The 11787-nt window shown below is 39.8% G+C and overlaps 1 protein-coding gene across 1 annotated transcript; it reads right to left on the minus strand.

Moving 5' to 3' along the window:
- Nucleotides 1-7139: 7139 nt before the first annotated feature.
- Nucleotides 7140-8081, minus strand: LOC124722178 (MFS-type transporter clz9-like). Its single transcript, XM_047247378.1, has one exon. The coding sequence runs from the start codon at nt 8079-8081 to the stop codon at nt 7140-7142; it is 942 nt and encodes a 313-aa protein (XP_047103334.1).
- Between the last annotated feature and the right edge of the window lie 3706 nt (nt 8082-11787).

Below are 11787 nucleotides of genomic sequence, written 5' to 3' on the forward strand. Positions count from 1 at the left end.
GAATTTTTATCCCAACCTCTACATCTAAGTGCTCGACGAACATTCTTAGCAACAACGAACGGTACAAGTATTCCACTGTCAGAGATACCAGAACGAACTCTAATATTGTTTTATTGCTACTGCGTTTTCCTTCTGTTATTACTTTTTAGTCTTATCTTCATTTCGTGGTTTCTTGTTACATTTTGTGATGTATTACATAATCTTACATCACTGTCACACCAAGTGCTACAGACGTGACTATTCTGACAAAAGTTGTACGATGGGTTGATAATAAACAGTACGGCAGAACAGTCTGATTTTTCTGTTATAAGTGCTGGCAACGAAGTGTTAATACAGTATCTACATATGGCTCAGGATAGCGTCTATTGAAATCGGTTCGATGCAGTACCGTACTAAAAGAAACATTATCATCGAGTCCGCTGATGTTATAGTTATTAATAATTCCTCGACCTGTATAATCACTTCTGAAAGCTCTATTAGCAACCGGGTTTTGGGTTCTGTGTACATAATTTGACATTGTGCAGATGTACCAAGCCTTTACACACAAATTGAATCACTTACTGGAAATAGGTAGATAGTCCATATTTTTCGAAAACAAGCTGAGATATTCATTTAATTTTGGAGCTGTTCACTAAGCGGCATTTAAACACATTGTTCCAGTTTTACTGTCCCACATTATTGTCAGTGTGTTTACATAGGTTGCTGTTTGTAGACTCGTTGCATCATGAGTGAAAGTGAATCTGAAATTGAAAAAGTGTACGGGAGAAGAAAAGATGTAAGAAATCTAGATGACTATGTCAAAGAAAGCCGCAAGAGAGCTAGATCACTAGGACAGGAATACATAACCTCTAAAGGATTAGTTGTGCCAGCTTTATTTGTTCATGAGACCCAGAAAATATTAGATACAGGCTCCCTGGTAGATGCCATTTTCCTTGACTTCCGGAAGGCGTTCGATACAGTTTCGCACTGTCGCCTGATAAACAAAGTAAGAGCCTACGGAATATCAGACGAGCTGTGTGGCTGGATTGAAGAGTTTTTAGCAAACAGAACACAGCATGTTGTTCTCAATGGAGAGACGTTAAAGTAACCTCTACCGTGCCGCAGGGGAGTGTTATGGCACCATTGCTTTTCACAATATAGATATAAATGACCTAGTAGATAGTGTCGGAAGTTCCATGCGGCTTTTCGCGGATGATGCTGTAGTATACAGAGAAGTTGCAGCATTAGAAAATTGCAGCGAAATGCAGGAAGATCTGCAGCGGATAGGCACTTGGTGCAGGGAGTGGCAACTGACCCTTAACATAGACAAATGTAATGTATTGCAAATGCATAGAAAGAAGGATCCTTTATTGTATGATTATACGATAGCGGAACAAACACTGGTAGCAGTTACTTCTGTAAAATATCTGGGAGTATGCGTGCAGAACGATTTGAATTGGAATGATCATATAAAATTAATTGTTGGTAAGGCGGGTGCCAAGTTGAGATTCATTGGGAGAGTCCTTAGAAAATGTAGTCCATCAACAAAGGAGGTGGTTTACAAAACACTCGTTCGACCTATACTTGAGTATTGCTCATCAGTGTGGGATCCGTAGCAGGTCGGGTTGACAGAGGAGATAGAGAAGATCCAAAGAAGAGCGGCACGTTTCGTCACAGGGTTATTTGGTAAGCGTGATGGCGTTACGGAGATGTTTAGCAAAACTCAAGTGGCAAACTCTGTAAGAGAGGCGCTCTGCATGGCGGTGTAGCTTGCTGTCCAGGTTTCGAGAGGGTGCGTTTCTGGTTCAAATGGTTCAAATAGCTCTGAGCACTACGGGACTTAACATTTCAGGTCATCAGTTCCCTAGAACTTAGAACTATTTAAACCTAACTAACCTAAGAACGACACACACATCCATGCCCGAGGCAGGATTCGAACCTGCGACCGTAGTGGTCGCGCGGTTCCAGACTGAAGCGCCTAGAACCGCTCGGCCACTCCAGCCGGCTGCGTTTCTGGATGAGGTATCGAATATATTGCTTCCTCCTACTTATACTTCCCGAGGAGATCACGAATATAAAATTGGAGAGATTCGAGCGCGCACGGAGGCTTTCCAGCAGTCGTTCTTCCCGCGAACCATACGCGACTGTAACAGGAAAGGGAGGCAATGACAGTGGCACTTAATGTGCCCTCCGCCACACACCGTTGGGTGGCTTGCGGAGTATCAATGTAGATGTAGATGTCGAAAACGGTCTTGTCCACCATGCAAGTAAGTTTTATATAAATGTTTTCATGTGATATTTGTCTTCATTTTACTACTAAATGTTTAAGTGAATTATATTGTATCTTGCTCCAGCATTGTATTTTATTGCAGTTGTTCGAAAATGTGTTTCGAACAGTTCAAAGATGAGGAGCAAATGGGAAATAATTAGGAGGTCTCTTCGATGGTAAAACTAAGAGGGAGATTGACCTGTATTTAATGGGACTGATAGAACATTCATCTGTACAAAGGAGAAGGAGCAGAAAAGAAAATCGGACATTTGTGAATAAAGGTACATACAGGTTCTCTGTTATGAAACAGAGCGGAAGGATTCAGGTAGGGCGCAAAGCATTTTGCAGTTTTCATGCTGTGAGTGATAAATCTGTTGTACGCTTAACATCGCTCCTTGCTAATGGCCAGTCTCCAGATGACCGTAGAGGAAATCATATGAACAGGGTAAATACAGTTGGATCTGATGTCATTGCTAAGACTAATGCTCTTATTCGATCTTTCTCAACACACCAGTCAAACTACAGTGACAAAAGTATTGTGCACTTGGATTCCCACTAAAACGTGAGAAAGATGCACGACTTGTTTTGTGATAAAAACCCAGAACTGACAGTGAAGTATGAATATTATCTCAAATACTTCAATGAAAATTTTCATTATAGATTCGGTCGCCCACAAGTAGATGTATGTTCTGCGTGTGAGGAGCTTCTAATCAAAATCAAATCTCCGTTCCTGAATGAAGTTGCAAAACGAGTGGCTGTCGCAGAATTGATGGTTCACAAGCGACGAGCATCTAAGTTTTATAAAAAATAACAAGAGGTGATAAAAATGTGCGCTGAAAAAATGATGTAGTCGGTCTGGTGTTTGATTATATGCAAAATGTTGCCCTTCCTTGTCTTCCTGTACAGGAAATGTTCTACTTATGGAAACTGTGACTTTTTGTATTTGGAATCCATAGCCTGAAAGACAACACAGCACAGCTTTGCTGCTACCATGAAGGACAAGGCAATCGAGGTCCCAATGAAGTGTGCACATTTCTCAGTGACTACATAAGTGGACTACCTGACTCAGTGAAAGAGCGACATGTGTTCAGTGATTCTAGTGGCGGGCGAAATAAAAACAATGCTATTGTAAGGTACCTGATGTATCTCACAATGACTGGGAAATTTCAAATAATTCAGTATTATTTTCCTGTTCGAGGTCACTCCTTCCTCCCATGTAATAGCGATTTTACTGTAATCAAAAGTGTCATATGACAACAAGATAGAATCTACCCTGTCAAATAGTAAGCTGAAATGATAGTTAATTCAAGAAAAACACTGAATTCGTCTCAATTCAAGATTATTGAACATAAAGATATTATTGGCTTTAAGGAATGGTGGCCACACCAAATTAAAAAATCTTCATTTGCCACAAATTGTCAAGCAAAGGAAAAATTTTCGCTTGCTAGATTTCGGTATTTGACCTATAAACATCAGAATTCGGGATACTTCGTTTGTTCGAAATGGATAGATGGACTGCTTTACAATACATATATGCTTTTTAAAGGAAAACAAATACCTGATTATCCTAGAACTATGGCATACAATAATAAGATTGCTATAAATACGAAGAAGCTGCAAGATCTTAATAAAACAATGAAGTACATTCCATTAGAGTATCAAGAGTTTTTTTAGCAACATTCTTCAGTGGCCCACAGGAAATAATGATTTCCAGTCTGATGGAGAAGATTAGGACTTCCATAAAGACAACACAGTACAATCTGATGAAGAAGATTAAAAATTGTTAAAGAATATTGTTAATTAATTTTTTTTATATTGTATCACAGTACATTGTTGTTCTTAAGATGTTTTACTAAATAAATAACAATGTTTTCAGATGGTTAGTAACGTAAACAAAAATAAATAGCTGTGTAAACCTATGTTACTGTGACATTCCTTGCAAACTCCCCACCAGAGGATCATTTATTGCAAAAGGGAGGAATGTCCACCAACTTCCAAAGAAGATAACCTCAAAAATATTTATCGAATGCCCTGCAACGAATCATCACTTTGTACAGATAACCTAGTTCCAGAAGTTTTTAATGGAGCACAAAACTGTAAGAACAGTATTGTATGTGTTGACAAGTGTTTTTTTTTTTTTATTTAGTTTTCTGTAAGCAGAGGTGATGGGACTTTCTTCCTTTTTCCAATTAGTGACTCAGTTACTCTTTTCTCTGCATAATACAAACAGAGACTGACGAATAGTTTTATATCCTAAGCTCCTGGGCATGGATTCCAACACGTATCTTATTTTACATACAATATAACTGTTTTCTCGACATAATAGAAACTAAAACTGGCTAATATTTTGATCTCCTAGACCTGGTTTTGTGTACCTAGGTCATTTTACGTACAACATTACTCTTGCAATAAAATCTTCACGGGTTTCTTGCCGCATAATATCTTCTGGTTCCAGAAGACGGAAAGGAGAGAGAGGGAGGGAGGGAAGGAGGGAGGGAGAGAGAGAGAGAGAGAGAGAGAGAGAGAGAGAGAGTGAGAGAGAGAGAGAGAGGGAGAGAAAGAGAGTAACCCTTCCGAAACGTCACGATAACGCTGTGATCTTATGCAGCAAGAAACCCGTGAAGACTTTATTACATTGAAACGCGGCGAAAACCTTCATATACTCTTGTTTCCAAAAACCTATAAATGGCATAGTGAAATAGCTTACGAATATTATAAGCTTCCAAATCAGTCATATATGTTCGAATTTATCTGAATGAGGTCCTGTAAGTTTTGAGGTTATCTCCCTATTAGAAAGCAAATAAGATAAGTATTTTATCGATCTTTAGCAAATGTAGTCGTATATAATGTAATACTAAGCAACCAGTTGCATAAAAGAAATTTAATTTCTCTACCGGTTTCGGGCAGTTAGTGCCATTCTTCAGAAGGAGATACAGGAAAATACACCAAAAATAAGTAAAATCAGGTAATAATTCTAAAATTAGAGACAAAAAGGCTAAAAAATATTTTAAAAATTGAAAGATAAGAAATAGCACATACTTATGCCTATAGCATTATTTGCGGGGGTCAACATTAAAGTGCATACAGCAAAATGCCATGGTCCTAAAAAATATATGCAGGAGCAATAAGTAATACAATACTGAATCCTTTAACACGTTAAGAGCTCTTGGATGCCTACACCTACTTAGATATTCCCCACCGTACGGTGCTTGGCGAAGGGTACCCTGTACCGCTATCTGTCATTTCCCCTTTTGTTCAACTCGCAAATAGAGCGAGGGAAAAAAGAGTATCTGTACGCCTTCGCTTGACCCTAATTTCTCGTATCTTATCTTTGTGGTCCTTACGCGTGATGTACGTTGGCGGCAGTAGAATCGTTCTGCAGTCAGCTTCAAATGCCAGTTCTCTAAATGTTCTCGACCGTGTTTCTAGAAAAGAACGTCGCCTTCCTTCCAGGGATACCCATTTGAGTTCCCGTAACATCTTCGTAACACTTGCGAGTTATTCTAACTTACCAGTAACAAATCTAGCAGCCCGCCTGTGAATTTATTTGATGTCTTCCTTTCATTCAACCTGGTATGTATCCCAAACACTCGAGCAGTACTCAACAATAGGTCGCACCAACTTACTATATGCAGTCTCCTTTACAGGAGAACCACTATTTCCTAAAATTCTCCCAATTAACCGAGGTCAACCACTTCCCTTCCCTACCACAGTTTTCATATGCTCGTCCCACCTCATATCGGTTTGCAACGTTTCGCCCAGATATTTTAAAGACTTGACTGTGTCAATCAGTACACTACTAATGCTGTATCTGAACATTAAAGGTTTTTTTTTCCTACTCATCCGCATTAACTTACATTTCTCCACACTTAGAATTAGCTGCCATTCATCACATTAACTACAAATTTTATCTAAGTCATCTTGTATCTTCCTGCAGTCACTCAACTTCGACACCTTACCGTACATCACAGCATTATCAGCAAACAACCACAGATTGCTGCTCACCTCATCCTCCAAATCATAAGGGCCACCTAACGTTTAGAAATTTCGTATTCAGCATGTGCAAGTGGTAAGATTCCGAGATCGTACGTGCAACATCCTACAACTATATTCAGTTGAAAAATAAATGAACATTGAAAGTTTATTTAATTAATATCATCACTTTAAAGAAAATTTTTAACTCTTGCGAGTGGGCCTTGTTGTTCCTAATATGGTCTGTTGCCAAATCTTGTTCATATTAACAATCTGGGGCATGTAAAAAGCAGGAAAACTGTTTGAACACACTGCGAGAGTTGAAATGTAATTTTATTTTAGAAATGAGTGGAATGAGATGATAGACTTTTATAATTACTTGTTTTTACAAACGCTTCATACAGAATTGTTGGTACTTACTGTTTATTAACTCTTCAGATTATTAAATTTAATCAGCAATAAAAAATGTTCTGACAGCAGTAAGTTTCCTTATCGTAATAGGAACAATAATTCTAATCATTACATTTTCAATGAACACATGAATAATGATTCGTGAAACAGGTTTGGCTCATTTAAATCATTTTTTACAGGTGGGGCACAGGAAATTTCGCACTTTATCTTTTGGTATCAACCCTACACAATCTTCAATGCACATATTTCATACATTTTTTGCAAAGCCTCATGTCGAATATCCTGTCTTCACAGCACACGTGACAAAACCAGCCAACCTTTTGTAACACTTTCTTAGAGGCAGAGCTGCTGCTTGCTTCAGCGGAGTCTTTATTTTTGCATTTTTTCTTTTGAATATTCTTTGCTGACAGTGGAATTTTTTTGCGACGTTTATCTTCCTTAGATCCAGTGCTTTCGTTGGTACCATTTTTTTTTAGTTCTGCCTTACATACGACTTGCGCCTTGTAATTTAATGCCTTCTTCCGCGGTGTCTTTTTTTCTTCAGCTTTGGGGTTTGCGAAATTTCCTTGAAAGAACACTCGAGATCTTCAGCTGCGTCACTATCTTCAAGACTGAAGTCACTTGAGCTGCCCTTTACTGAATATACCTCGCTTTCTGATGAACTGGAATCAATGGACTGGCGTCTCTTTTCTCGGGAAGCCTTTGGGACTGATTGAGTCTCTGGCAGTTTCCCTGATTCAGGGGCAATTGTCATGTCCTCTTCTGGGTCAGTACGCTCTGATAGACGAGAAGGAGCAAATGTAGTGTCTGGAATAGCTTCCGGGTCAAAAGCATAAATCCCTGTTTCACGGAACCCAGCCATGACATTTACTGGAGATGCTGCTTTTAGCCACACCTTGCTGAAGATTTTTTTCAATACAGGTCTATTAAGTGCTCTTTTTTCTTCCCTTTCATGTTTAGGCCAGTACAGCTGAACTTCGTCATCCCAGTAAGACACAAACGACTTGAATACTGGTTTATCCATGGGTTGCAGCTCATGTGTTGTGTTACTGGGGAAGCAGTAAAGTCTGATATTGTGGTATTCAGCAACGTCGCAACTTTTAGGATCCAAATGGGACGATGCTCCATCAAATATCAAAATAACATCTTTTGCAGGCTTGTATTTGGCGAAACGATGCATCCATTTGATGAATGTCGCTGTTTTCATTGAGTCCTTATCTGTCATTTCTACTGCTTTCCCAGGAGGCAAATAGTCTTCCCATTCTGGCTTGCGTCGCTTTCCTTTGAAAAGTATCGTAGGAGGAATAACCTGTCGAATTGCATTCCCCCATGAGACAATGGTAACATTTTCCCTATGTTCTGGGGCAACGAAGTGCAAGCGTTTCTCACCTTTCTTCGCTAAAACATCAGGAGACTTGTGCAGTGAGAGGCGACATCCCTTTTTGTCCATACTGTAGATAACGTGGGATTTGTCAAATAACTCCAATTCGGACAAGACCGTTTTCAGTTTCTGAAAATGATCACTTACAATAATCTTGGTTAGCTTTGCAGATCTTCCTGGATTCAAGTGTTGTGCCTTCCTTCTTGCAATCTCTGGGTGTCTTCGTAGGAAGAGCTTGAGCCACTTGCGTCCAGCGAATCTCTTCGTCTCATTGAAAAGATTCTGCACGCTGTTCTTTTCACAATATACGTATATACATTTTCTGTGCACTGCCGCGCGGGATTAGCCGAGCTGTCTGAGGCGCTGCAGTCATGGACTTTGCGGCTGGTCTCGGTAGAGGTTCGAGTCCTTCCTCGGGCATGGGTGTGTGTGTTTGTCCTTAGGATAATTTAGGTTAAGTAGTGTGTAAGCCTAGGGACTGATGACCTTAGCAGTTAAGTCCCATAAGATTTCACTCATTTGAACTTCCTCTGTGCACTTTTGATGTAACTGGATACCCAACTTCAGCGAGTCGAAAAATCCTTTGGCAAAGTTCTCATTCCTGAGCTTCGTCGAAACAAGGTTTTTTTGTCACAGACTTTTGGTTGTTAGTCCAGAACTGATGTAGTTGCGTAATGTAAGTCGAGGAATCCTGTATGTTTTCGAAGCGGCTCTGACAGGCATCCGTTCAGCAACAGCTTCCATAGCTCGTTTTAAATTATCTGCATCCCATGTTGCTCTTTCTTTCTGTGGCTCCATCTGAAAACAAACATTTCCAGTAAGCCTGAAGTTCCGGAATTAGGGCTGTAAAACTGTGATTATATACTCTTTTAAAGTATCGTACTTCAATTATAGCTACTAAAAATTATTGATCTAAATGCAGAACGCCCTGTCACAAAGATTACCAAGAAGTAAGATAAAACGTTTTCTTTTGAGATTTCTAGCAACGAGCAACTAATAGCTCAGTAAAAATGTATAAAATAATTTAGGTTTAATTTAGAGATAGTAAATACTTGTTACATGAGGTTTCCCAGGATAGGCTAAAATTAAATGTGCATTGTCATTACGCACATACAACAGCTTGTTTGGAGCGGCACGGATGGGCGTTATTGGGAACAACCAGTTTAAAACACCTGTGTGTTTATTGCTTAAAAAGAAACTTATTATTGGGAAGATAATGCCACCATCTTAATACAGCACAATTTTCTGTTCATAAATACATATTTACTAGTAAAAATGCTTCATAACCGAAACGATTGCATTAGATGAAACGTACGGCGAAAAGCAGCCCTCCTCCGCTGAATGCCGTAGCACGACTGAAAATAAAATGGCCGCCACGAGAGCGGGTGCGGAAACAGTTGTTGCCTTGGCCACTAGATTTCATAAGCTATCACCACCGAAGACATTTAGCGCTGTTTTCAAACTTTCCATACTAGAAAATCAAAATGGACCTTATTAGGAACCGGACCGTGTTTGGTACATGTAACTTACAGAGTACAACAGTGGTCCTTTCACAATTTCATGGGGATCTCCTGACGATACCCTTGTCTCTGATGAACACTGGCCGTCGAGGACAACGTACTGGTTCAAAATGGCTCCGAGCACTATGGGACTTAACATCTGAGGTCATCAGTCCCCTAGAACTTAGAACTACTTAAACCTAACTAACCTAAGGACATCACACACATCCATGCCCGAGGCAGGATTCGAATCTGCGACCTTAGCAATCGTGCGGTTCCAAACTGAAGCGCCTAGAACCGCTCGGCCACAGCGGCCGGCCAACGTACTGGATTCTATTACTTACGAAGTCTTCTATATCTACAAATGTACATATCTGTGAACTTATTCCATATTCTCGTACCTTCGTTAATAGCCTGCAGTGGGGCACTGTATCAAATGATTTCCGCAAATCTAGAACTATGGAATCTGACTGTTGCCCTTCTACCATGTGAGAAAAGGTCAATCTGAGTTTCGAACGAGCGATTCTTTCTAAAACCATGCTGATTCGTTGACATAAGCTTTTCACTCAAGAAAATTTGTTACATTTGTACTGAGAATATGTTCAATGAATCTGCAGCATACCGAAGATATGGATACTGGTCTGTAGTTTTGGGTGTCCGTTCTTCTGCCTTTCTTACACACTGGAGTCACCTGTATTTCTTTCCAGTCGCTTGGACTTTGTTCTGGGCGAGAGATTCGCGATAAATGTAAGCTAGGTAAGGGGTCATTGCCGTAGAGTACTCTCTGTACAACCGAAATGGGATTCGATCCGAACCTGGTGACTTATTTGCTTTCAAATTTTTCAGTTGTTTCTCTACGCCAGGGATGTTTATTACTATGTCGTCCAAGCGGGAGTGTATCCGATGGTCAAATGCAGCTATGTTTGCACGATTCTCCTGTGTGAAAGACTTCTTAAACATGAAATTTAAAACTACTGCTTTCATTTTGCTATCTTCAGCTGCCATACCAGACTGGTCAGCAAGGGTCTGAATGGAAGCGTAAGAACCGCTTAGCGATTTTACAATGACCAGAACTTTCTCGGGTTCTCTGCTAGATCTTTTCCTAAGGTATGACGGTGGTATTTGTTGTATGCTTCGCGCATAGATCTTTTCACAGACGCACGTATCTTACTAGCCTTCCCTTGGTGGCATTTGTGCATCTTCTTTTGAACCTAGAGTGCAACACCCTCTGCTTCCTCAGCATTCGCCGAATTTCATTTGTTAAACCATCGTGGGTCTTTTCCGTCCTTTGTCCACTTACTAGACACGTAACTCTCCAGACCACCAGTTACAATCTACATAAACTTCGCTCATAATTCCTCTACATCCATCTTACTGGAACTAAGTGATGTCAATTAACTGTCTAAGAGAGATGTTAATAAATGCTTGTCTGCTCTGTCTAGCAGAAACACTCTCCTAGCATTCTTGACTGATTTATTAACTTTCGTATTCATAGTTGCTATAATGACATCAAGATCGCTTATTCCCGTTTCTATATTGACATTGTCGATAAGGTCCTGCGTATTTGTAGCTGCAAGTTCTAAGATATTTCCATTGCGTGCGGGCTGCCCCTCGCAGTGAATCCATAGACATCCCAGTCTATATGTAGTTCACAGTGTCTTCATAAAAGTAGCACAAAGAAGCGAAACAAAACGTGGAGATATCGCTCCTGAACATGAGTCAATCAACCAATGAAATCCATATCTTGAAGTTGGTCTCAGAGTTGGGGTGAAAGTACTACTACATGTAGGCATCTGAGACCTCTTATTGTATTAATGGATTCAGTATTGTATTAATTATTGCTCCTGCATGTATTTTTTAGGACCATGGCATTTTGCTGTATGCACTTTATTACTGAAACGCGCAAATAATGCGATAGGCACAAGTATGTACCATTTTTTATCTTTCAATTTTTTAAATATTTTAAAATATTTTCGTCCCTGATTTTAGTATTGTTATCTGATTTCTACATATTTGTGTGTATTTTCCTGTACAGCCTTCTGAAGAAGGGCACTAACTGCCCGAAACCGGTACGGAAATTAAATTTCTTTTATGCAAGTGGTTGCTTACTATTTCTGAAGTGTCGGCAGAAGTGCCAACACCGTGTTGTTTGGGGAAGCCGAAATGCACGCTATAAGCTCACGCAGGATGGCGTGAGGTCTGAAACAGGATACGTAATGAAGGCTATAAAGAAAAGTACGTAGCTGCTGGAATACTTAACTTTATTCCATCATTTG

Source organism: Schistocerca piceifrons, chromosome X (assembly GCF_021461385.2).
Source record: "Schistocerca piceifrons isolate TAMUIC-IGC-003096 chromosome X, iqSchPice1.1, whole genome shotgun sequence".
Taxonomy (NCBI): Eukaryota; Metazoa; Arthropoda; class Insecta; order Orthoptera; family Acrididae; genus Schistocerca; species Schistocerca piceifrons.

Coding starts and splice junctions, on each gene's coding strand:
- LOC124722178 (XM_047247378.1), bottom strand. CDS start 8,081: ATGGACAAAAAGGGATGTCGCCTCTCACTGCACAAGTCTCCTGATGTT.